The 27,933-nt window shown below is 41.9% G+C and overlaps 1 protein-coding gene across 6 annotated transcripts in view; it reads right to left on the reverse strand.

The window, feature by feature from the left end:
- INPP5A (inositol polyphosphate-5-phosphatase A) overlaps positions 1–27,933 on the reverse strand; it is a 188,596-nt gene that overhangs the window by 2,338 nt on the left and 158,325 nt on the right. For 4 of the 6 annotated variants that reach the window (XM_066323374.1, XM_066323375.1, XM_066323377.1 and 1 more), the window contains exons 10-14: positions 27,393–27,488; positions 26,986–27,060; positions 15,224–15,297; positions 4,789–4,900; positions 599–667 (exon numbers count right to left, since the gene is read on the reverse strand). In XM_066323374.1, the coding sequence (XP_066179471.1) occupies positions 599–667; positions 4,789–4,900; positions 15,224–15,297; positions 26,986–27,060; positions 27,393–27,488 (426 nt within the window). Of the gene's footprint in view, positions 1–598; positions 668–4,788; positions 4,901–14,157; positions 14,274–15,223; positions 15,298–26,985; positions 27,061–27,392; positions 27,489–27,933 lie in introns of those variants that run through there. The other 2 variants (XR_010744086.1, XM_066323376.1) reach the window with 2 other exon arrangements.

The raw sequence follows: 27,933 nt of genomic DNA on the forward strand, positions 1-27,933 counted from the left end.
AGAGCCTAATTTTTTTCAGATATGCTTTCAGAGGTTACTCCTCAATTGGCTTTTTTCAAAGAAAGCAAATACTCTGTTTTATTGTATTTCAAACTCATATTTCCATCTGGTATCGTCAGAAAAATAGATTGCAGAATTCAGGTGTTTTATTAGTTTCAACAATAGGTATTTATGTAATTTTTATCCTTTTTCTATATTCTTTTTATCACTTGTTGTTTGAACATGGAACTGCCAATATGTTCTTTTACTACTAAGCACCTATGCATCAACCTAGTTGAAGCTGTGCTTTTAAAGCACAGTTGATGACCCAATGAAATCACTTGTGTTTTGCTGGAAGGGTTTTAAGTGCACAGATGGGTGCTGCTCTTCACTTGCACCATATCCTGCTCTCATTCTAGCACCCGTCGTCCTGCTCTTTCATTTCCTACAGGCAGCTCTTTGATGTGCAGCTCAATTCCACTTGGAGACATTTTCAAGGTGTTACTTAAAAATAGGGCAGAGATACAGCTGACTTACAACTGATAGAATATAATGCATACATTCTCCTTTCTAATAAAAAATGTAGAAGATAAAAGACTAAAATGTTTTATTGAATTACCTTGTGATCCCCCATGCAGACGTTTGGCCCAATGTGGTCATATATTACTATCTTCTCATCATTTTCTGACTAGTAAAAAAAACCAGAACACAACAAAACAGTAGTCAGTCCAAGAATTCTCCAGATTACATGCACAGAAAGGTACGTTGGAAATACTGCGCAAATAGGTGAAACCGGTTTCCAAAGGAGGTGATAGTAACACATCTTTGCTTGGCTTCTCAGAGAAAGAATGTGTAAAATGAACTTTTATGCTTAGCACTACTTGCAGTAATTCATCCAGTTTGCCTGCTTCAAACCCCCTGAGATCTCTGTGCCTCCTCCCTGCTGATGGCACCTTGGGAAATATTCGTGGCAAACACTGTGCTAAGTGAAATGAGTGACTTCTTGTAGCTGCATTCCAGGCTTCTGCTGCAAAAAGCACATTTGGCCAGCCCTTTTTTAAGAACAGCACAATTTTTATTGAATTAGGTGAGATAAACGTTCTTTGAATTAAATGCAATCCATGTTGCCTTATAACAACATTTGATTTCATCATATAGGGGATTTTAAATGTTCAGAGAGATAAATGATTATTTTCATGTTATGAGTATAATCTTTAACCATTTCTCTGAGATTAATTTCTTCATCTGAAAAAAAGCATTCAGCGATTTTAAGAAAAGCAGTAAATGACGGATGACATTCCTCCAGTCTCCATTATGAATTGCTTTCATTTTGTTCCATGTTGAACTTTACCCTTATACACTGACTTCTTTAGCATTTTTATCTTAATGAATAATAAAATGTACTCATCTTTCTGCCGTTTGCAATAAACGTGATTTGGAAGAGCTATTTTGATTCTCTAGCACAGTACTCCAGGAATAAATACAAATACAAAACAATTTCTTACTGTGCTAAACAATTTCTATAAGGTAATTAAATCTGTAATCTGCACACTCTGCAGTCTCTAATACAATCGTAGATGTGCTTTAAACCAGTTGGCGATACTAATTTATTTTGTAGGAAACAGCCAAGACTCTCTCATGTGTAATCAGTCAATTTTGACTGGGCAATAACTTTATATAAACAGTAGCATTTAGGACTATAAAGTTAAAACTGAATTATCTTTAATGCAGTAAGGAAGCTTAAGGTCAGATTTACTTTACAGCACGGTTGTCTGCCAAAAATATAAAAACATAACCTTCTGCATTGTATGCATGAGCACTTTCCAATATTTCAAGATCATAATGCCACCAGCATCGGAAGTGGGGATACATTCATCAAAAGCGACTTGATAATTTACAAAGGCAGCATAAAATTGTGGATTTTCAACTGCATAATCTTTAGACAGATAAACAAATTACAGCAGTGCACAAGCAGAAACAATCTACACTTGGCTGAGCATTCATTACTTCATGCGATCAGGCATCAGCCAGCTCCCGAGCAGTGGGCAACCTTTGGTGGTTTAGGGCTCAGGAAGCATAAAATAACATGATGGTGAGGTAACCGACCATGGCATGATAGATGATGTTGCATGAAAGCTGTTTACAGCCCCATGTCAGTACAATCTGTAATGCCTACTGTGGAGCTGAACACACTGTACACTGGCAATTTGTGCACCCTATCCTTTCTCTGCCTAGGAGTTAAACACAGATTTACTACAATTTTTGTGTGAAATAAAATACAGAATTGTCTAGGCAGAGAAATGAACACTTTAATTGACTACGAGAAAAATTAATATGGCCAAATAATTGCCTGCATAAGAATATTCAATAGATAGTTATGACTGAAAAAATTCTTTAAAAATTCATATACATTTATATTTTAAGGATTTGTTACAGTGTAATCAGTTAACTGAAATTTGCTTTTACTTTCTTCAGAGTTCCTTTCAAAGCTTCAAAGTATAGGTCTCTGCAGTGGAGTAAATTCTCAGTCAAGGCCAACACTTCTTGTGTAGAACCACAGAAACCTGTAGGGTCATTTTGCCCTTTCCTCTATCAGTTCAGCATTCTTTTCTAATGACTGTTTTGATTAGGTTTTATGGGCCAGAATGCCGGGCTGGCTTTGGGCTGGATAAGCCACCTCCTGTGCTGGTACAGACTGACTGAGTTAAAGCCCAGTCTGGCCTCAGCAGCACTGTCACTTTGAGTTTCTGGAGATGTCCCAAACTGCCTGGCCACAATCTGCAAATGCAAAGCTCCAAGACAGGGTTATGCACACTTTTAAAGGTGTGCTTTGAAGGATCCAGCTGATGGGGTTTCTGTAAAGTGGAGACTGGAAATTGTAGCTGACCTCACAGTTACAAATCAGTGCTCTAACTTTGTTTCCCTTGTTTAATTTTCTCCCATTATATCCAAGTTATAGCCCTCTAGATAATCAGAAAGAATTCCTTTCCCTCTGTACTGTTTACACTCTTCAAGCTTTTGTGTACACTTCTATCTCCTTATTCATAGCTTTAAAAAAAAATCTTCCCTCACTGGCCCCTCTTTTCATGGTTTTAATCCTTTGTTCTTTAGGAATTTCATGGTCGCCAAGCACTATCAGTAACATTTTGGGTAAAGTGTCCCCTTTTCACATGATATTTTTGTATAAGAAAAAGAAATGACACTGATTTTGACATTACTATTTGACTATAAAGCCTGTATTACGTTTAGGCTTCACTTTTTTTTTACTGAATACTGCAGTACATGCATTGTCTAAAATTTTGGTGAAATTTCATGATGTCATGCAGACACTTTTTACACATCAAAACGTGTGAGGAAGCGCATTGACTTGAAATTCGAGTAGCTGTGGAAAACATGTTCCCTGCCTTTCAGTGAGTTATATACTGCAAAGCAAACAGTCTAATCACGAGATAAATAACCCCAATGAGAGAGAAAAAGAAGGTTATAAACTTCAGGAGAGCAAGTTTCAAGGGTGTAATTAATTGAAACTGGGGAAAAAAGCCATGAAGCTATAGAACATTGATTTACTTGCAAGATTATTTTCTGCAATTCACTGCCACTAAACTGCATTAATTATACAGGAGCACACAGACAGACACATGACTTTTGGCAATTTGGGGTCCAGTATGTCTGTTAGAGGCATGCAGTCTGGTCAGCAAGACAGCCTCACTGCAGCACGTCCACTTACGGCCACCACCAGCTGGGCAGCCCAGAACAGAGAGAGCTGGGAGAGATCTCCTATCACATCCCCTCTTCCTGATCTGTTCTTGGCCCTTTAGAGCAGCTGGCAGCCAGCACCAGCAGCATGGGGCTCTGGGTGCCAGGGACACAGGGACAGAGGGGTGGAAGCTGGCACAGGTAACCAGCCGACCTGGTCCAGGCTTGCAAGGAAAGGAGGAGGGCAGAGTGGAACAAGGAGAGAGTAAATGACAGAAAACTGGAAGGCTCCTGAACCATATTTAGATAGTTTAACCTCGGATGGAGCATCACCAAGTAACCCTAACCCCATCTATAAACATTAATGTCCCAAGAGGAGTTGTATGTTCTAAAAATGCCTCACAAGCTTATCTCTAAAGCTCTAATGGAATGTCTACATTTAGGCACCTAACTGCTGTACCAAAGTTAGGAGCCTACCTGCTGGAGACTATCCTCATTCAGGGGACAGTGAGAGATTTGGCCCGTGTAGGACCTGACATGTTCTTGGGACTACCTTAGGAAATCTCCCACTCTGGTAACTCAGGTGCCTCCAGCTGTTGCTGTAGAGGTTTTTCTTGCAATTGCACGACTCCTCAGCCAGCAGCCACACTTGTACTGCTCCTGTCTGCTTCCCTGCTGAATCCTTGGTGGGGGCACTGCTGCTGCTTATGTCACTGTAGGGTGGACTGGCCCGGGGGACTAATGGGGACTTTTTTATAGGGGCTGTTTATTTTCTGTTAGTGTCTTTAAAGCAAGCAGTCGGTCTCCCAATGCTGTGCATCCCCACACAGAAGAGGCACAGGATAGAAGACAGTCAGTCATCATTGGCAGCTCAGATAGCAAAAGAAGTGCTTGTGAAAGCTCATTTTTTAGTCCCTGTCAGCAGGTTTATGGGGACAAACCCCCTTCTTGGGTGCAAAGCACTGGAGGCACACCTCTCCATTTGCTACCATGGTGTGCTGTCTCCACTTGGCAAGTGTTTGCTACAGGCAAACCAAAGGACAAAGTCTTCCAGCCCTACCCGCCTTAGGTGCAGCTGAATGCAGTGTGGAGGCATTAGGGGTCTGTACTTACTTTCAGAATGAGCTCCTTGGCTGAGTGGGACATCAGGATCCTGTCGCACCAGGCTGGACATCTTGTGTTCATGTACTGCCTTCCCTGGCTAGAGTCCTCGCTGTAGGGATAACTGCAAACAAATCCCAACCACAGCCATCAAACCTCCTGGCAAAGCAGACTGAAACCTCTGGCTCAAAGGACCACATTACTTACAAAATTTCACTATTAAAAAGCAGCTCTTCCAGACACTTGGACATGTTTATCTTTCTTTTCTCCTCCCTCTTTCCTTCTCATGTGCTCTTTCTCCATATCTGTTTTCAGATCTACAACTCTACTCTATGGTTAACAAGACACCCGTAGTTTCAAAATTCTCACCTCCTACCTTGTGCTTTTGCATATGAGAGTGTTTTAAGACAACAAACTGTTTATCTGTGTGGAAGTATAAAAATCAGTTCAACAGCAACTTGAAAGCAGACAAGAGGCTACAGAAAATGGACATGCAGAAGTAGAAAATGAGAAAATAAGTTTAGGGGAAAAAAAAAGGTTTTTAGGGGAAAAAAAGTTCACCTTGTGCGATTTCTTCGCAGGATTCTCTCAAGGGGAGTTATCCAGGAGTAATTTAACAGAAAACTGAGTTCAAAGCGCTGGGATCACTGTACACAAACGTCTCCTGTATGGATTCTTTGAGGGTGACAGAAAGGAGGACAGGACAAGATAACAGGCTTTGCAGGGGATTTCTTCAGAACCAAGGAACCAGGAATGTGGTTTAAAGAAAGTGATGCTGACTGTGTAAGACCCCTTACCTATGAAATTGTGTTAAGAAGTAGATTATTTTGTAAACACATCTTGAATAGAAGCAGATTAAATGGTAGTTACACTCTGGGGCCATCATGGACATACTTTGACACCTCCAGTGCATTCTAACTTAGCTTTAAAGGGCATCAGAAAGTGTTTATTTTAATCTACAGAATATAACTAGAGGTAACACACCTGTGTGAGCCCACGGGCTGAGATCATCTGAAGCACCTGAAGGGCAACCTCTGGCTCAACATCAACGAGCTGAGGCCAGAATTTTTCACGTCTCATCCAAATCTTCTCATCGGTTTATTAAGACAGAACTTTGCATTCGATGATGGCTCACCACACTGTAAGGCCCACTGTTTTCTTGGACCATTTCCAAAATGGCCTGTGGGAGTAGCTGAGAAGGGGTTTTGGAGAATCCAGGGGGTTTGTGACAGGCTCAACTTCTTGAATATTGGGCCTGAATGAATTGAAGTCTGCCCTTGATAAAACCCTTAAAACCCCCAAACATCTACATATGTATGTGTGAGTGTATTTGAAACAACATTTGCATTTTGTTCTGCTCCTCACTGAATTCATAAAGAAAATGCTGAGGTTTTTCTGATATGTGTCTTAGAATAACGTTTCTGCTATTGTAAAAAAAAGGTTTGCATGCTTGAAGAGAAACTTATTTACTATCCTGCTTGGTGTGATACTCTGAAACGGAGACACAGAGCTCTCTACCAAATGGGTTTACAAGCTACACTGCCATTAAAAAGATTAGCCATGGCAAACATCCAAGAAAAGCGCCCTGAACGTATTGGAACAAACCAGTGATCTCAGTATGTTTTCCACCTCATCAAACCTAACAAGACTCATTTTCAAAACATATTATGAGAATTCAATTTGCTGCTTCACTGACATACAGAAGTACAGCTTATTTCTGAGTGCCTGTGAAATATTTTGATGATGTAATACTATATTGGTAGTAGAAGCTCTTTGTCTGCAACTTAAGGCTTGACTTTTTCTTGTAACCTCTTGCTTTACTTACTCCAGAACCCCACGTAACTGGAGCTACTTTTTATGGCATAAAGGTATAAGAATCAATCACATTTCATATAATCCTTCCTTTTACAGCATTAACTGTATGGCTTTTGAAATATGATGTTCCATACCTGGAATGATCTGTTACTGCTACGTGTTAGAGCATTAAATCCTAGAGCCTATATTCTATGAAATGGTATTTATCAATTTGCTTTATTTATCTTAATGTTTTCACAGGGTGAAAACTTCTGCCAATTTTTCAAGGTCCTTAGCACTGATCACCCAGTCAAAAAGTTACTGTAGTTTACAGGTATCTTTGACAAATCAGATTTCTAATGGCTGGGACAGAGATGAAAATAAATGCTGCAAAATTATCCAGACAGAATGACCTGTAGGTAATAATTTAATATAATAAAGCGAGGCAAACTCTTCTTTTTATAAGAAAGAATCCTTCGAAGGAAGCAAGAAGCATGGAGAGTTCTGTCTCACTGCACTCCAACTAATAAAGCTCCCTCCCTCCATCCTCTCTGGTGTGTGGAAGTCCTAATCTCAGTGAAATGCTGACACTGACATAATAAAAAATCCTAACAAGATACATGTCCCCAAAATAGGGAAAACTCTCTTCTCTCTTCCTTCATGCTCTAGAGGGGTCACAAACACTTTGCAATAAGCAAAATTCTTTTGTAGATGGGCTCAAATAGTGGTCATAGCTAAATATGACTCAAAATTCCCATGAGGGATTCTTGTTTTTGTCACTCTCTGGGTTGCAGGGATATTTTGGTTTATTATATGCCACTGATCTTAACTAGATTTTAGCAAATAAAAGCTTTATTAAGAGATTTCTGGAGTATAAATGTCAGTGAAGAGGTCTTTGAGAAACATGCTGCTGAATGTATACTATTCCAGAACAAAACTTTACTAACACCATACGCCCCAGAAGTTGTCTCCATCATCCTGTTCCATAGCTGAGTGAACAGTGGCATGAAAAAGTGTGACTGCTTCCAGAATCATCTGCATGTGAACTCTGAAGCTTCTGCTTGTTTGGAGTGCTTTTAAGGGTCTTGTCCCCAGGGATACTCCAGTGTCTTACCTAATGTCACTTCCTTTGGATGTCTTCCCAGCAGCTGGTAAGATTTAAAGCCAGCAGCAGCAGCAATGGAAGGAGGAGCCTACAGATGTGCAGGTGTTTCAGGAAGGATGATTACTCTGATGCAGTCATAACAGAAAGATGTTGCAGAATCAAAGACTGAGGGAAAACACCCCAAGCCTCAGAACCAGCCTGAGGCAGCACTTGTCTCACACTCTGAGCCCGTCCCCAGGGTAATTAACAGCAAAAAGAGACTGTTATTCTCTGTGTATGTAGAGAATACAGTAGAATTATCCAAAATATACATTAAGTGTGCATGCCTCTGGATGACAGACAGGCAGTCCTGGAGCATCCAGGAGAAAAGCTTGCACAATTTATCTCCAGTTGTTTAAGATTTACTCTTTCTCAAGATGCAGCTTCTAGCTGCTTTTCCACTCTATTTCACAAACTTTTGTTTCAGTTACACTTATTTAATCAGGATTACTGTCAGGTGGGTTTTCTGAATAAAACTTCCAGCAACATCATTAATATAATGTTCAATAATGTTGAAATTTAACCAAACACTTTGATGAATTGCTAATCTACTTGTTAATAAGGAGCAGGCTGTCCAATGAACTGCTGTTGTCACAGTCAATAAGGATGAGAACTACTTGGCAATTGTTTGGGGAAAATAAACCATTAGGAGGGTCAGTAATATCAGAGCACTACTACTGCTGACAGGTATTGTCAGAGATGATTAGACACCTTTACAAAAATGCTTACTGCAGGGTGAGAAGTCGTCCAACATCGTAAACCATCCTGTCAGCAGTGCCTTAACTCAAAACACAAGCCAACAATGCTGTGTGTATAAATGTCTCCTTAACTGGCATTTCCAGTTAGGAAAAATGCTCCTAATGAACCCTTCTCTGGTGTAATATGGATAAAATCTGTTAGTGAGATGGGTGAAATGTACTTTCTACCAGGAAACAATTCCTTGCCTCTGGAGGAGGCTGTTACCTGTGGCTGCCACAGGCAGAGTGCTGCTTTGGGACCCTGCCACACTCACTGCCAGCTGCTCTGGCAAGTGGGGCAGCACTCACAGTGGGGAAAATGCAGCTATTTCATCTTTTTAGTCCAGTAAAGGTCTTTCTGAACAACTGTGCAGCCTACACCTAGGTTCAAATGTAAATAATTTAGTAAACTTTATCATGTTTCAGGGAGTGGAAATGCCTCCTGTTCAAAAACTCCTTGTGCTTGCTCATCTGTCAATTACCCCCACATTTTATATCACTGATTTTTTAATAATACAAAGTATTTGAGATTGGATAGAACTATAAAGCATCAGTGAAAACTGAGCTCTTTATGGGAAGAGCTGAGACAGTTTTGATTTGGTTAATTTTATTTTTGAATTTAGGTAGGAGTATTCACATTTACTAAAGCTTTTCTCACTTTTAGGTCTTTCTTTTTACATATGACATCAACAGAGAACTTCAAAAGGTGAAAAATCCCAACCACTCTTCATCAGAAAATTATTTACTATTTTATTATTTTCTGAGAAAATGTTGGATCAATTTACCTTCAGCTCTGATGTGCTCTCATTGTCTAAGATACTTTTACCTGAAGAAAGGGTGGTGAACCTGGACTGTTCACACAACCTTTGGGTGCTCTGAAAGGTTTAAGGCCAAAGATATAAATAATAATAAAAAAGGATATTTTTAATTTACAGTCAGCATTAGTGTGAGCTGGTATGTAAGTGTGATTTCATAATACCATTCAACCCACCAAAGGTTGACATCTAATTTTTTTCACCTACCAGAGTGTTAGTTTCTCCCTCAAAATTGAATTAACATTTTTTATTTCTCTGAACCTGAAAGTGAGAGTTGGATTCCCTAGATCTCTTCCTAACAAATGACCTCATGTAATTTATCTTCATAAGCTCATCTTAGCAGCAGATCTAGGCTAAGCAGTAAGACACATTGCTGTTTGGATTAGACTATCTGCTTCATAGGTACCAAAACACCAATAAGCCTTGGTGATGCTCTGCGAGCCAACTGGCCCCAGTACGTGTCTCACTTCAGCCAAATCAGGAGGGCAAACAGAGCCCTGCAAACACAGGAGTTATAGAGCAATGTGTTAAACAGCTGCTACTTGCACAGGCTACACTAACACCATGGTGATAGTACCAACAATTGGAGTCAAAGGTGACAATGGCACGGGGGGGTCACCCGGGCAAAGCAGCAGCAAAGGGCAGGATGGGAAAACAGGAGCCAAGTCCTGAGTCTGGGCACAACAACAAAACAGGGCTGTTAATGACATGGAGTATTTTTGATAAATTTATGTTGGGCATATTGCTTTTTGGCTTAACGCTCTTTTTTGGAAAATACTAGCCTGTAATATGCTTCAGAGGGAGCATTCCTGTATCAGCAGTGTTGCAGGACCTTTTTCAGATACAAAAAAAACCCCCAAAACCCAGAGCCTATTTCTTTTTCCAGAGAGCATAATGCAACTCTTCCCCCTCTGTGAGGCACATTCCCCCAGAATGCTGTCCACAGTAAAAATCTCCCCTGGCTGCTGAAACCCCTGGGGCCAGACCCTGGTGCTGAGGAGCTCAGGCTGGTGCTCCTCGTGGCACCAGGACCTGTCCAGGGCCAGGGGCTGACACATGGCACACTGCACACATGGCACACCGTGCTCTGCCCTTTGCCCCGAGCCGTGGGGGGCCCAGTGCCAAAAATGGGTTATTTGGCAATACTAAAATGGGTCATTCAGCAATAGCAGTGCCTCAGCAAGTGGACAATGAGTGATGCACTCCAGTGCTCTAATGACAGGAAGGCTGCTCCCCCATGCAATGTATGCAATACTGCTACTATTACAGGTGGATAAATGGAATTATGAATAACGTTGGCTTGTTGGGAAGGCACCAGTGCTGACTTCTTGCACCAGAACAGCCTGATGTTACTACACATGACTGTGACTGAGCTCGGTATCTTTTCTGGGAATATGTCTACCTGTACTTCTCAAAAGACATTACTTGGAGGCTAAAATTTATGAAGTATCATATTGGAAAAAAATAACTGGGAACCTGAGGCAAGAAATGAGTCAGGGTTAAGGCTCTAAACTACTGGGCTATTCAGCAGTACATTCAGATGAGACAGCTTGGCTGGCAGCAAGGATCATCAGCTCTTTAAAATATGCTCTATTTTCAGCTTGCAGCATGGTCTGTAGTCCTTACCTTCCACATGGTGTAGAGTAATTCTTAAAAACTTTTTTACTTAATTTGTTTTCCTTTCTTTTCCCTTTTGCCACAATTCCTTAAACCAAACCTTGGGTAATGCTCACCAGTTCCTCATAAAATAAAGAAACAACCTATTTCAATTTGAAAATTGAGAATTGGTGAGAGTGGCACTGGTTTAATATGAGTAGAAACATGGAGGCAATATCTGTCTGAAAAAAACAGTGTAATGATTAAATTCTAATTGTTTTGGAGGAAATGAGAGCTGTCTCTCTGCTTCCAGCTGGGCAGTTGTTTCTGTGCTTCAGCCTTAGATGCTGGAAGCACCCAGACACCTGCATCACATCAGGTGGGAATTTGTTCCTTAGGGGCTGAGAGATCCATGGGTGATTTCAGAAACCTCACTAATACCTGGAAGGTGTTTTACAGCACATGAACGAGTCTGAAGTATTTCTGTTCAGTGGAAAACACTTCTTCATTGGCAAAAAATAATTCATGCTATAAAAGTAACTGATTACGCAAGGATAAAAATCACCCAGGGCTTTTTAATCTGAGTGCCTAACCCCTCTTCTGTGAGACAGCAGGCCCCAGGAGCATTACTGAGGAGATGCTCTGGGAAATGAGAATCGTGTTGCTCTAGGAGTGCTGCCCTGCCCTGTTGGCAGTCTGTATGACCCGAGAACATGCAGAGAGGCAGTGAGAACACTGGAAAGGAAGGGCAGCCTGTTGACACCTAAACCATCATCTTGCCCTTCCATTTCACACCCGAGGGTGACCTTGGGGCTCTGTGCAATGGCACCCAGAGGTTCTGCTCTGAATGGACTCTGCAGAAGGGAAGGAACAAGGGAGCACTCTGGGCTTTGCTTCATGCACAGTGGGCTGGCTCAGTGCAAATCAGAGCAGAAAAATACATTCATTTTTCTACATTTCACATGTCTCATTGTGCAACACTCTAGAACAGAGAAGTGTTATGGGACAAAACACAAAATAGGGAAAAAGTGTTTTATGTACTAAATAAGATTTTTGCAGAATAATGAACCAGCGCTAGAGAGAATTCCAAAGGAGGAACACTCTGTGAAAGTGTTCTCTGTGAAATGAGATTCAACCTGTCTCCTGCTCAGAGGAATCAAAAGCCAAGACACTCCCAGTGCAGAGGGTCTGCTTGAGACAAATATCACACAGAGGGTATCTAAGACACTAACATATGTCCAACCAGTAAATTACATGACAGCCTAATTCAACAACAAACAAGAATAGGTCACTTTAAGAGAATGATTAATACATGAGATTGCTGTGCATGCAGCCTTATCTGAGAGCAAACCTTGTATGTGGGTGTGAACTCTTGCTAAAGTCAGCTCCTATCTTTGCTATACAACAGCTACAAGAACAATTATAATAATTAATGGAGAGCAGTGATAAAGGTAACAATTGCCCACCTGTATATTGACAGATCACAATGTCGTTACTTCTTTTTTTCACACCTCCTGCCTTTTGCAGTGATTGTTGACGACCATGAAGCCCTTTGCAGCCTCACTCTGGGCTGTTTGCTCATGGCCAGACCGTTCAGCCTGTGACTGACTGAGCTTATGAAGTTTAAAATTCTAAATTGTATTTCGTCTCCAGTGGCTTGGGTTGCTATGGGCTACACTAGATCACAGAGGGTAACAAGATGAAAACATGAATATTCACTATATAAAATAAAAGACTTCAAAATATATGAATACAGGAGTGGGTGAACAATGTCTTTCTCTGTGGGAAAGACTTTTTACAGGCTGCTAACATAGCAGAGCTGCCACGTAGCCCGTGGTTTCCTGTTCTGTGGCTTTCCCCCCGTGCTGCCCTCCCCTTGGCATATCCCAGCAGGACAGAGGAAGGGTGGGCTCTGGACAGGGCCACAGGAATGTCTGACCCAGGCTGTCCTCCTGCCACTGCCCTGCAGGCTCCAGGGACTCTGCACAGAACGTGTTGGGAGGCCCTGTGGACTCAGCATCAGCAGGCCTGGGTCCAGAGCAGGTGGGATAAGGCTCTTTTCCCTGGAAGTTCATTCACTGCACCCCTGGCACGCTCCTCTGGGCACAGACACACAGCGGGGTGAGCTGTATGGATTAGGGGTATGCCTTAAAGAATGAAAAGGAACTCAAGATTTGGAGAGGAGTTCAGAAAATGCTTTAAGGCTGCTGAACAGAGAGGAGATAACTGACAGGCTGCAGATGCTGTCAGTGCTATAAAATCACAGAATGAAGGAATGGTTTGGGTTGGAGGAACTCTTGAGCTCAGTCAAGGCTTTGTTCTAGATGGTTCTAAGGGGTGACTGCCTGAGCACCCCTCCCTCTGCTCCACAGCAGGATGGTCACCCACGGCAGGAGGAAGATTGCACAGCACATCAAGCAGACATTTGCTCTTAAATGACAGTACTGCACTGGGGAAGAACAATAGATTAGTTTTGGGTTCCCTAAGCATGCCTGCAGAGATGCTGTTTTTAGATGTGGCTGTAGGAGAGCTCAGAAGTGGCTCTCTGATCCTTCCCACATTCAAAGTTAGCTAAAAAGTCCTGAAGCTAATGTGCAGTAACACAAACTCTGTCAAGATCCTGTGGAAACTCTTTTGCATATGCAGGAATATTAATTTGCTGTGCTGCCTTAATACCATTCCATTCACAGATACAAATCAATTTGTGACTATAAATCCCATAAAAGTATTATATAAATAATAATTTATACCTAGCAAAAATATGTATGAGTAAAAAAAAGCCATGTATTTCTGTTAAAAATACATTACTGAGCCTGTGGCTGTGCAAGGACCACGGGATGGGCAATAGGATGTCTTTGCCTCATGAGACAGAAAACAAGGAGGGATGGGTGAAAACAGAATCCTAATGTAAAGCCAGTTTGCTCTTTATATATACATGCCATCTTTCAGTATGTATATATATATTTACCATTTATTATTATTATTATCTAGTTGTTAAGAAGGAAACAGAGTGAGTGGAAGTAAAACACACAGAGACAACTCACACCTAACTTCTGATCCCTGCTTGAGGGGAGCACCACACTGAAAAGCTCTTACAGAGTGGTCTGAAGAAGCTGAAAACTATCCATGGAACAATGTATTTTTGGTATTTTCCTGCTCTGGCTGAAAGCACTACTGCTGGAGAAATGAAGTAGAATAGTATGTATGGTATAAAAATTGTATCTCACTTCCCTTCACCTTCATCTCTACGCTGACCAGAACATGACGAGTGAGACACCCGCAGGGATGTACCCACCCTGCTGGTCGCCTGTTCTCATACTCAATCAATAAGGACAATTTAGAGTGCTGGTAACTCCGTGCATATTTCCAGTGTCCCAGGGGATCAATACAAATCAGTATTGCAGCTGGCTGCTGAGAAGGGATGAGATTATGATCACAAAAGGCAAGCTTCCCAAATTTTTTCTTAGTATGTGCCAAAACATCATACTTTTCTATCTGTCCATGAAACATAAAATAGCAGTATTTAAACGTATTGCATCTATTAACAAAGAAAGTATATAAAAAGCATAGTTTTACCTGCCTTTTTTCTGCTACTTTTTGAACATTTTCTTTGTGAATGCAGTATTTCTTTCCCTTGAAAGCAACTGTGAGATTTGACTTCCTTACTCTTGGAGTGGTACCATATCCATATAAAATGGCACCAAATCTTTCACAGATTTCTCCTGAACAGGACTGCCATTTGCAAAAAGCTAGGGTTTGAATGATAGCAGCATTTGTCCATTCATGGCTAAAACACCTCAGGGGTACCTCTGACTAAAATCATGCACATGTATGAAGCCAGCCAATTTATTCTAACAGTCTTGAGTAGTTACATGATGTTTACTGAAACTGAAAAGCAGGATCCAAGTTCCTGCCCTCTTTCCTGATACCCCTCTTGGATTTCTCTGAGTGAAGGCTCTACACCCCGAGCTGACTGCACTCTGCTGAGTGCCACTGCTAACAGTCATCAAACAACTTGAGGCAAAGACTGTCTTTATGGTTGCAATAATGTGATTTAACAGGTGGTCTGGGCCCAGTGCTTAAAAGCCCTCCCAAATCTCTGAGCACACAGTCCTGCCAGGTCTGTTTTAAGAGCAGCTATAAAAGACAGGATCAGCGGAACCCAAATGATGAGCTACAGAGCACTACTGGCATGAGGTTTATTAGTGATGGAGGGGATGTGGGGGGAATAAACAATCATTAAAGGAACAGAGGTCATGATAATTTCTGCAATAAAGACGGGAACATTCACATTTTACCAACAGTGCAAGTAACAATTACGTTGTAGCTAGTTAAATAAATGGATTATATATGAATCTTACCTGGGAGGAAATGAGATGTCCAGTTCATACAATCTGTCTTTAAAGACTGACAGCTCTCTGTCAAATTCTAAAAGCTATAAAAGATAGAAACAAATGCATTCACTCTTTAATGTTGAGCTGCAGCAATTTAAAAATACTACATTATATAAAAGGAAATAAAAGACACAGCTTGAGGTATAGCCCTCACAGAATAGTTTTTATAACACAGTGTAAAACTGTCTGGACTATTTTCATACATAAACAGTGCCTTGAGAAAAGTGTTGAAAACATTCATTTTCCTCAGCTGAAGTCATAGCATTGGCTCTTCACAGCACTGACCTGTAAGTGCACTTATACCACACGAAGGCTACATTTCTTCAAATTTAATTAGCAGTCTTTTCAGAGATGAACCAGACTAGCATTAAAAAAGAACAGCAAACTGATATGCTAACCAGCCCATGAGAATGTCAGTGAAATGCATCCTATTACTCTGTATCATCTTCAGTGCAGGTAAGCAGGTACAACAATCCCAAGGATGTGCACATCACTCTCCCCAAGCAAAGCTGAGTGGAGTTCTCCTACATTTAACTGTGGATGGTGCACAGCAGACAGAGGGATGTGTGACAGCAGGTAAAGGGTGTTCCAGGCAGCAGCCAAGACAGAGCACAGAAGCAGGTGTTTAACAGAGATGTTCATAAGCCTAGATTTAATGTCCTGTATTAGTCCCAGCCACGTTTGTTTCCCCCTGTACCTTACAGAGAGAATAAATATCCACAGTCTTTGTTCATAAACACAAACCCACTCACAACAGCTCAGCGATAATTGTCCCCATTAAACCCCAAGCTGTTCTCTGGACACAGATGATCGTAGTGCAGAAGCTGCCAGGGGTGCAGCCCGATGCCCAGGGAGCTGCAGGCCATAGACAGAGGCTCATGGTGCTGGCTCTGAGGGCCACTGGCCGTGCTGAGGAGTGGCCTGTCCCTGTCCCTGTTTGCCCACCCTTCATTAATCATGTCCCATCTCACAGCTGTGCTGATACCACTGCATGAATGGCAGAGGTGCCCAAAGAAATGAGATCGTGTCCCCCTTTCCCCTCTGTCACCTCATAAATCATTCCTGAAACGTGCAATTAGCAGCTACTTGTACACATTAATTATCTGTGTGAAAAGCAGCTACCTGAACCACCTGCACTGCTGATTAGCTCCTGCCGTGGCTCACCCAGCTCTCTCCAGCCTCTCTTGCCATGCTGCCATGTGTAGGGACCTTTAGATGGAGATGCCAGGTGATGGGCAGCTTTCCCTGCCTTAGTTCATTTGACTCCAAACTCTGTCACAGTAGGCTGGGAAAGATTCTGCAATTCCAACAGCTCTGACAATTTGTGCTTGTTTTAACATCTGATTGAAAGCCTGAGAATTCAATATGTTTGGATAAATATTTTGGAATATCTGTGTGAAAGCTTACAGTATGTACCTAACAATATGCTCAGTCCTAAAAGTGTTGGGCTGGTCCAGCACTCACTGGTCTAACTGAAGCAATCTCAACATACTTGAAGAATAAATGGATGTTTCCATCACCATGAGTGTTTCCAGACTGTGATTCTGTATTTCAGTAAGACTGGTAGCCACAATAAATACACACTGGCTATGAAAACAAATGTTACCATCCCTTTTCCTGCTCCACGTGTCCCCACCTTAAAGGTATCAACCCCCCTATGAGAACCTGGGATAGGAAAACAAGTTTAACCCCGTTAAAGCTATTAATTGAAATATATGCCTATACATGTTTCCTACTGCTCCAAGTAAACAGCTCAGGGTAGGGAAGGGGAGGTATCAGGAGAAAGGCTGTTTCTGAAGTGTTAAACTGCGAGGACTGAATGAAAGAACAATGCTCCACAGAACACAATGGTATAAATTACTCATGGGCATCCCAAGGGTTGGCAAAGTTCAACAGATGCATTGTCTTCTCACACCAATTCACATTTTCAAAAATTTATACATTCAGATTGTTCTTGCTATTATGATATTTGCAAACTCAGTGAGGCCTTGGGGTTTAGAGGACTAAGCATTTGGATGAGCATTATTATCCACAGCAGAAGTTTCTGCTGTGTTTGTTTTCTGCAGTTGTGTCTGTAATGTCTGTGCTATGCAGATGAGCTGCTGACACTGGTGACAGATAACAGAAACAAGACAGCATTGTGTACTGTGCTGTCAGCTTCCCAAGTCTCTCCAGGTAAAGGGAGAGCTTCAACCTGAAGCCAAAGCCCAACTAGGTGCCTAGAAGGATTTAGGGAATGCTCATGGTGAAGAGTTCATCCTGCCATGTAAAACAGCCAAATATTTTTACTGGATTGTTTGCAAAAGCTTTTAGTCCTGCTATATATTAAATATATATGCACTTTTAAAAATTATTTTTCCTAGTTATTTATTGACTGTGTTACAGTACCTGTAACCTTCTGTCCAAACACAACCACCAAGTGTGCAGACAGACACCTGCTGGCCCTTGTGAGGGCAAGGACAGGTTATCTGTGTGCTGAGGGCAGAGCACTGGGAACCCCCCACAGCCTCTCTGTGTTTACCTGGCAGCACAGTGAGGAGAGGGGCAGGAGAGATGAGAGAACCTCAACTGTGCATTTTGACAGAATGCAGTTATTCTTTTCAGCAGAAGAGCACGTTTTAACTATTACTTTTTAGTGTGATTGCAAAGTGAGAATTTTGCATTCTCACTTAAGCCTGTAATCTCAAAATGCAAGACTTTTCATGCAAACGTAAGTTGTTCATTAGGTCTTGTCACAAACAAGTAAAAATGTCATTTGCCCTGAAATCAGCTCTAGTGAGAGAAGGCACAGAGCCTGACACAGGCACCAGTGGATTCCATCTGCTTTAGGACAGGTACACGGGTGCCTGGAGCAAACCAGCGTGACAGAAAACGAATGAAAATTACCATGGGCAAGATGATACTGAGGAGTAGCCAGAATTTCACAGGGTAAAGTCTTCACTTTTAAAGCACCTGACAGGGTCTTTAAAACCCCACCTGGAACACACTCCTTTCGTGGCAATTTCACCACAAACTGCTCACTCATTTTTACACTGTACACCAGTCAGCACTGTGAATAATGTCATGGCTGGAACAGGAAACATGAGTATGTCTGTCACTCTAAATGCCTTAAAAATGCTAAAAGAATTAAGTTCAAACGCTAAAAATCAATATATTGTTCTATTTAATTTACTCATAATAAGATCATCCTTAAGAACCAAATCTTTAAGGTGTTACATGACACACTGTGGTAACTTGAGCAATTACACAGAGATTTTAAAATGCTGTGACTGGCAGGTTGTTCCAGAATTATGTCATAGGCAGTTTTCAGAAGACTTTTTTTTTTCCTCCAAGCTCAGTTTCACCAACATATTTACACCTACGTAAGAGCAAAGATGATGCAGGATCTATGTTTTATCTGCTCCAACACCGAGTTCATGACATTACATCAAGATGTTTGCTCTACAGTGTCCAGTGACCAGCCCAACAGCAATGTTTGATGAACACCTGCAGCACTCAGAGCTGATGGCTGTGTCAGCTGCAGTGCCCATCACCTCCTAAGGGAATTACCAAATCTGCTGGTTTTAGGGTGCTGTGCATTCTGTAAAACCTGCTGAAGGGAGTCTCACTTTTTGCTTTTTCTTGGCAGTGCTGTGACATGCATTTATGTGCCAGGGTGGAGGAGAAAGCAATGCACAAAATTCTAATTGCTATACTATGAAGCTTGACAGTAATCAAAGGTTATAAGAGAGTTTAGGCAGTTGCAGAAACTGAGGTTCTGCTTGCTTCAGTTTAAAGCAATGAGGCACTGGTAAAAGGTCAGCATCTATTTGGTACACTGCAATAGGCCACCTTGGCTAAAATCATACATGTATGAACCCCTTCAAACAGGGCAACTTAATTCAGTCATTGGAGTAGAACAATGGCAATTACTCATCAAGACCTACAGACCAAAGTCAGAGCACTGGCAGATCAGGAGGTGATATTAGCAGCATTTATCAAATCCATCTGCAGGGCCCACAAGAGAATTCACAGCTGTGAAAGGGAAATGAAGTTTCAGACCAAAAAGAGGAGATGAGCATAAAGAAGTGACCTCAGAGAATTAAAACATGTGGGCCCTGCTCACCGTAACCTCCTTTGCCAGTCTTGTGGAGCACATGTTTTATTCCAGCAGACTTTAGAAAGACACTAATTTTACGTGTCTTTCCAGTCACAGCAAATTATTTAGAAACTGATTCAGCAGTCTACTGACTTCAGGTAAAGGCCTGTGGAAAAGCTGATCTCTCCCACTTATCCATGAAAATGCCATACACAACTCTGCCTGATTTTAAAGCTACTTCTTTCTCTAACAAAGACTACGTAAAATGATCTATTATTATATACTTTGAATATTAATCTTCTTTCACTGCCAGTCTGTAAAATCACGTTTCAAAGAAAAAACCCCAAATCATTGAATATAAATGTACCACTTACGCTGCCTTTCTGTAATATTTCTGCACTTATCTATATATCCTGGATGGCAGTGTTGTCAAATCACAAACGCCCACATAAATGTGGATCTATGGCACACAGAGAAATGGCACCAAAGAGATTGTTCTCAGCATTAGGGGGGTGAAGCCCAGCACTGCACAGCCAGCAGCACTGAGGGCTGACACCACTGGTATGGGTAAGCTGCCAGTCAAGCACCCTGCTGACAGTCCAGCCACCCCTCTGTTCTCATGCAGCAGAGAAGCCAGATCTCATCCTGTGAGAGTTCTGTTACTTGAAAAAAACAACAGAAATCAGAACCTGTTGTACTACTCAGGAAATTAGTTCTCAGTGAGAAGACTGAAGTGTATGTAAAGGATAACTAGTTAAAAAGCCAAGAGCAGATTAGGCCTGGGCTTCCACTCGTGCAGCAGCAGTGACCTTCCTGCTGACCACAGGAGCTCCTTCCCCACGCCGAGGGCTCCTTGCCCAGGCTGCCCTGCAGCAGTGAACCCATCCCGTCCCTGAGTGGTGCCAGCAGAGCCTGGAGAGCACAGCCCCATCAGCAGTGCTGCAGCCCAGCTGCCCCAGCACACAGACCTGTGCCCTGTGCCCACCAGCTGGGCACAGCTGAACACACGCTCTTCACCTTCTGACGGGAAAAATGGATTCTGCAGCTCCCTCTCCTGGGATTCCAGCACTCACCTCGAATTAAAGGAAAATTGACTCTGGAAAAAGGCATTCATGCAAATTGCCGTTTTCACAACTTTGCTGGGACAGACACTAAATATTATGGTAATAATTCATAATTCACTGTGCACAACAGCTTGAGAGAAAGCTCCTTCAAAATGTCAGGAATGACTGAGTGGATGCTGTCTTTAAAACCAGAAGACTTTAATTAGGAATATCCTGCTTGCAAATATGACACACTCAATGGATTATTCCATTAAACTTTATGTGTCTGTTACTGTGAAACATTAGTTTGTCCCACTTGGGAGTCCCAACCATCATGCACTATCCTGTTACACAGTTACTCGTGAGCTACAATTTGGAAAATTATGAAATATGGAGAATACAGTTTTAGTATTACTTGTAGAGTGTTTAAAAATGGTATTTTCTTGAGGAACAACTATGAAATGTTTCTTACTTGGGCAAAAGTCCCACAGCGGGTTGAAGATTGCCCCAGGCTTGTCTGGCACGAGTGTTTTGGGAAACAGGCAGGATCACAGAGGCAGGTCAATGCTGGGTGTGCCCCTGAGGGATGTGGGGGGCTCCAGTCCTTCTCTGTGCTGCCCTCACAGAGAGTCAGGCATCTCACAAAGCCACTGCACCTTCCAGACACCCAACACTGAGGTGCTGCTCTTCCAGCAGGGACTCTGATTTGTGCCCTCCCTGTATGGGGCTGCGGGGTGCCGGGGCAGTGGTGGGGAGCAGGGCAGCTCCACCCAGATGGGCTATGTGTGCTGAAACACACACACCAGGGACCAGCACCCATCTCTCCAGCCCTGCAGCTGGGGACCCCACTCTGATCTCCAGCTCTGCCTTTGGTATCAAAGTGTGCTCAAGTAAAACTTTGCAAGTTAAACCTAGTATTTGCTTTCCCCTGAGCAATCCTTTGTGCACGCAGACATTCATCTGGGAGGTTATCAGGGGTGCCTGGAGAGCACAAGAGGATTGAGATACTGCAGGGAGATGGTGAAAAAATAATTAAGCACCTTTCTATTTTTATTTCACTTGCCACAGACTTTGGGCAAGATGTGGAAGCTTTGGTATGGCACTTGTGTGCACAAATATTAACTGTAAGGGATGACGTTGAGATCCATAAACTTGGATCTCACCATCCAAGAATGCAGATGCAAACATTGCCTCCCTGGATATTCTCCTCCAAGTCACACAGGTTAAAAAGGGCCAAAGCATGTTAGATAATACTACAGGCTGGATTACAGACTGCAAATACAGATGCTGAACCTACTCTTCAGGCTAGACTTGAATAAGAACCAATGCCTAAAAAAATAAATATACCACAGTTCACCTGAATTATTCTTACGTCATACAGCAGCTGTATAGAACAGGATGGGGGGAAAGGTAATGAAATAATATTTGTAACTTTGTGCTGTGGACAAATTTTACACCAGAATAATTCAGCTGTTTGAAGCTTGCAGTAAACAGCTAACCCAACACATCTGGATTGACTTGTTTGTGCAATCTGGATTTACATTTATGTTTTGCTAGTGAGAACAATTTATTCGTAATATTTCCTATCGCTGTCATTTCTCATTTTGCAGTTTATCCAGTGGCATATCAACTAATGGCTAATTTAAGCAAATGCAATTCTAAACACAGGACTGCTGCTTCTGAATAAAGACACAGAGCATGAAGCCATTATCCAATTAATACTTCATGAAAATCAGGCCTCTCAGAAGACTATCTTAAATAAAAGAAGCAGTTTCAGAACAGGCAGGATTTCCTTCTGACCAGTCTGAGCTAGCAGTGGTCCTAAGCAATCAATTTCCTTTCTCTACCCTAATTTGCCCTTATATATCATATTCAAGATTTTATCTGGACAGGGGCTGGTTGGCTCAGTGGATAAACCTCTGCCTTTTCACCCCTGGGATCATGGTTCAAGTCATACCCTGATGAAATGCACTTGATCGTCCTAATCTAGTTCCTAGTGGACAGTATTCCCATTATCTTTAAAAGGGTCAGAGCCAAGGCCATTGGGAAGAGTGCATTGTGCTATATCTTGTCTGTTGATTAATACATTTTCAGTGACGCCAGATCCTTAATCTTCATAGGCATACATATTCTCACAAAAATCTTAATAGAGGTCCCTTGTGGACGATATCTTTCTGCTCGATTTGCGTATCATTTCAGGATTTCCTAGGAATACACCTCTCCCCCAATAAATTCCTTAAAATTTAGAAGTATGTTTGCCTGAACTGTATGCAGTAACATCTCTAAGTTAACTAGAATGATAATGGATCACTTTAAATCACTACTTCTCAGAGGGAAAACAAGATCTTTAACTCAATCTGTTCTTACAGCACATTATAATTTTCTTCTCATACCATATCAGCTGAGGCTGAACACACACAGAATAATGGGAATTTCAGTGAAGGGAAACCGAGTCAGAACATACTCTCCATAAGAGTTCACTGTTTGTCTTCTGCACCGGGAGAGCTGCTGCACAAATAAAGTAAGAAATAGAACCACTTCCATGCCATGAAAATCCAGGCTGGGAACCACTGGGCTTTTCAGCCGAATGTTCTTGGATGTGGTGTGGAATGAATGCTGGTGTACCAGCAGTGCCCTCTGAACCCTCTGGTGATCCTGGAGCTGATCTGGAGCCCTTGGGCTAATCCTGCCCCTGAGCAGCCCAGCCCAGGGATGGACAAGGGCTCTGTGTTTCTGTGGGGCTGCGGCAGCAGGACCCAGGAGCAGCAGGGACAGCAGGACGCAGGACACAGCTTCCCTCTCAGTCACCAGCTTTCACAAAGACCAATAGAGAAAAGAGATCGTGATTTTAGCAAGAATATCATCAGGTTCCACTCTTAAGACAATTCACTGATCACTTCTACTACACAGTTGTGGTAAAAATCCTAAGGACAGTGCACTAGCTTGATTCTTTAATTGATTCTTTAATACAGATCATAGGAAAGACAGGAATGTAGGTACCATTCCTCATTTCTAATTGTGGTTAAAGATTATAAAATGACTCCTGATGATTAAACCATTCCTCTGTAGTCATTACAGGTTTTTATATTTTTACTATATATTTATTTAATTGACTACTGAAGAAATACAATTTAGCTTGTGGTTCTTTGGCACAAGTCAATAACCTGATTATATTTTTTTCATTACATAATTACCCTCGGCTTGCTTTTCTTTTGATTGTTTTGAAATTAACAGGGAATTCCTTTAAAAAAAAAAACAAAAACCACAAACAAAAAACCAAAAAAAACCCAAAAAACCCCAAATCAAACAAAAAAAACACTTATAGCCTCATCTATCACAAACAATTAAAGAATCTGCAAATCCCTGGTAAAAGTGTAGGTTTATTCAAGAAGCCCCACCCCTCTCTTGGAGGGACTGGCATGCTGATTTTTATCACGTAAGGGCTGGAAATCCAAGGTCCAGCCGTGTTTTGTGTGAGTGACACGGTGGTGAGGCAGTGTGAGCTCAGCAGCGTGGGCAGCACTGCAGACCTGCCAGGAAATCCACGCAGGGGCGCAGGGCACCGTGCACCTGCCGGGCAGGAGAGGGGTGATGGGGACATGGGGGCGGCTCCCAGGCAGGGGCTGCCTCTGGGAAGGTGTGAGAAGCCTCCTTTGAGCTTTTCCACCACTCAGGGGCAAGCCCCAGAGCAGGATGACGGCACGGACCGGCACAGCCTGGCTGTGTCCAACCAGCCGGGGCAGAAACGCTGAGCTCCTGCCAAAGGAACAGAACCCACTGGCACTGGGACCTGCCTGCTGCCGTTGTGGAACTCTGCACCTCCTCCTGGGCACCTCTCTCAGTGCTCCCCTGTAACAGCCTCCCACAGACCCACCCAGGACAGCTCGGGGTGCTTATGGACTGACCCCTGGTCTGTCTGATGGACCACAACTCTGACGTAACTCAGAACACAGGAATTAAATAATAAACCGGTTTTGCGTTATTGCAACAGCTGTTTTCAAATAGGCTTTATCTTTTTTCCTATCACACAGAACTGGGTAAATCTGGGTGTTCCTTTCTGAAATACAATGATACAAACAGTCATTGCACTCTGAGGTAATCAATATAGGTAATTGCTAAGCTAACTTTGGAATACAGATAAGTCTGAATAAGCTACAGATTAGTTTGGAAAAATTAGACCCGACAGATTACAGTATGCATTTCAAACCGAATTTCTGTTAAACAGGTGATTTGTATCTATATCAGATTTTTCATCAAAAATAATCATTTTTATAAATATATATTAAGATTCTTTTTGTTGATTACAACGTAAAAAGGAAGAAATAACTGTGTACGGACAATGATAAAGTAGCCTGTTGATAATAAATATTTGTCAGGTCTTGTCACATCCGTACACATTCCAATGTTACTGAAGAGACACAGCACTGATAAAAAAATACCCTCTGAAAAATCAATGGATTTTGAGCTAAAGCAGTTGCTAAACACACAGAAAACATCTTTATCCAACAGCCCCAGTGCTGTGAAAATTCCCAAGCCTTGCATTGGTACAGCTAAGGAAAATTTAATCTTCCCAAATACTCATCAGGGCACTCCATCCTGCAGCCCTGACAGCCCCACTTATAATTAATTATACAATTTCGATGGGAATATCGACTACACAAAGCTATAAATCATAGAAAAAGTCAATAGGCATGGACATATTCAATCATGTCCCGACCAATGATTACTACTCTTAAAATACAATAATTATTTTCAGGAGCCAGCTTGAATTAAATTTCTGTCAGGCTGGTACAAGCCCGGCGGTTGATGAAGGATGCGATGGATTTTTTGGGTTGAATTCGGCACAGAGACATTTATCGTTTTAGATAGGTAGTTTGTTTTTAGTGATCATGGTGCTGCGTGTTTAACTAGACCATGAAGATTAGATTATCTCCAATGGCTCATTATATCGTTTATCTCTTTCTTCCATGTTTGATCTGGAAGATTTCCCACTTCTTGATGCATGAAAGAAATGACTACTGATTTTGAAATGGAATGTGTTTAAGTGGGATTCTGCCTGTACCTTCACACCCCACAGCCCTGTATGCAAATCAAGCAGCAGCCACCCAAAATACCACTAGGACATAGCAAACAAGCACCAAGAACAGCTTTACACAGCTTCAGGAGTGCACTGGGAAAAAACACAAATGACAAATACTTGAGCTGGTTTTTAAAAAAATGGAAAAGTTAATATAATAATGCACCTAGCAGAAAAATCTGGGACAGGGATGCAATTAATATGGAAAAAAGGAATTGGGAGGAGACTTATTGCTTTGAATTAAATGTCCCCAAAACTGCAAAATGTCAGTGAAGGAAATATTAGGTATTTCCCAAGGATGCATTCACCTTGTAAATTTAAACCAAAGAACCCCAAAGTGATGTGACAGTAAGTGCATTTGAAGGTACGTTGCCCACAGAGGCACCTCTCATAGTGAGCACACAGGCACAAGAGCCATGCTGTGGGACAGAAGGGGACTAGAAGGGGACTAGAAGGGGGATGAGATCTTCACCCCTCATGGCTGTTACCCATCAAACTCTTCTGACCTCAACAAATGAGCGAAATCTCAGATTCTCACACGGAATCAATCTCCCAGGTGAAGCCAAGTTAAAATCAGAGGGCACCAGGGCTTCAGCTGCCCTCCATGTCCTAGGGCTCTCAGACAGCCCTCCAACAGCCTGCTCTCTGTGAGCAGGGAGAGAATGAGCTGAAGGCAGGAGAGGAGAGAGTGCAGGGCCATGGGTCACAGAATGGATCCTGTCCACAGCCCGTCCCCGGGCACAAAGCAGCAATGTGTGACTGGTGCAGAGTGCAGCCAAACTGGGAGGTGGGAACGAGGCCCCCTGTGCACTGCCCTGGACACATCACTCCTGGGAGCCCTGGGTGAAATGGAGAAAGCTGCAAGCAGCGATACGCACCTGTGCCAAAATGAAGTGGCTACCATTTGAAATAAAATCACATTAAAGAAAATACAATGCCTGTGTTTCTGGTACACAAGAAGTAAGTGGAGTAGCAATCTCAAGCTCTGCAGCAGACTGTCTCTGTTGGGACAAGCATACAGGGCTTCCAAAGAGGATTAAGCAGACACGGGACATTAACACTGATTTGTCATAAAGACTCTGAGGTTTCTGTGGAGAGGGGCACTCTATTTTCTTTAATGTGATTTTATTAGATTTATGTGATTTAGAAGACCCAGGTATTTTCAAAAGGGCTTTGCATTTAAGGGGTTTTCCTAAATTACTGTATGATGCACAATGAGGAGCTAGGAAGAAAAACAGGATGCTTGAAGAAATGCAGACTAGAGGACAGACAAGAAAAGTGAACTGTTGTATACATTTAATTTACAATATTTTTCTATAAAAAGAAGGTGAACATGCCAAAGTTAAGAATCTGTACACAATATAACTGACTAACTGATGAGGAAATCTGGAGCAGTTATTGTGTTGGCTGAATTATCTCTTCTCATTCTGCAGACAGGAGGGCTGATTAGGATGAAGGGCTCGTTAGAGAAATGCAATTTGTATGTGAGTTCCCAACTTACTCCTTTGAAAGGGTTTAGCAATGAACTTACCGCAGTGCCATTGTTGTCTCTAAATACATCTTGATTAAAATAGTCAAAGAGCTTCTTTTCTAATTGCAGCATAACCTAAATAAAAAAGTAGAGAGAAAGGTCAGCAAAGCTCTTGGACTCAACGACTCAACACCCAGCTGCTGGCAGTGACCCTTTCAGAGATACACAACCCTTTTAAACCACTCATTTCCACATGTCCAAAGCCCCTTGTCAGCCTGCCCATTTGCTTGGCTGGCAATCACTTAAATAGATCCAATTAACTGAGCATTAGGTGTGACAATCTATATCCTCCCCTCCCTTTACATTATCAGTTTGGAACAACTATATTCATGCTTTGTAAAAAAGAAAGTGAACATTCAACACTGTTTCTATTTGCACAGGGGTGCCAAGGGCATTAAGCTGTTTACCTTTCGGTCATTATCAGATTCACGAAATATTAGCTTGACTACTTCATTTGTGTCAGCTGCCCGGATGGTCTGCATCGTGGCCTTTGCACATAGTGTCTAAGAAAAACATAAGGGGAGAAAGGGAAACCAGTTTATATGCAAGAGAAGACCAGATTCAACTGAACATTATCAATAGATGTATCTTCAACGCCCCCTCCCCTTAAATATAATTTGTTGTATGTCAAAATACAAAGCATTGCTAATATAAGTCACTTCCACTCATGATGGACTTGAAACAATAAACTTAATTACCACTTGGAGAGAAACAGGCAATATTAAGAAAATATCAATCAGGAAAGGCAAATAGTCATTCAGTGTGTACCATGCAGACAGGCTTTTTCACAGGTATCACTGTATGCTGTATCACACATTACTTGCAAACATCCTCCAAACCACTGCTTACAGATTATGACCAGGTTTTGTGCTCTTTTAAGAGCTGATAACTACATTGACACTACAGTTCTGTGAGTTAACCCTTGTTTGCAAAAACATCTGTCCTGTA

This window comes from Sylvia atricapilla, chromosome 8 (assembly GCF_009819655.1).
Source record: "Sylvia atricapilla isolate bSylAtr1 chromosome 8, bSylAtr1.pri, whole genome shotgun sequence".
Classification (NCBI taxonomy): domain Eukaryota; kingdom Metazoa; phylum Chordata; class Aves; order Passeriformes; family Sylviidae; genus Sylvia; species Sylvia atricapilla.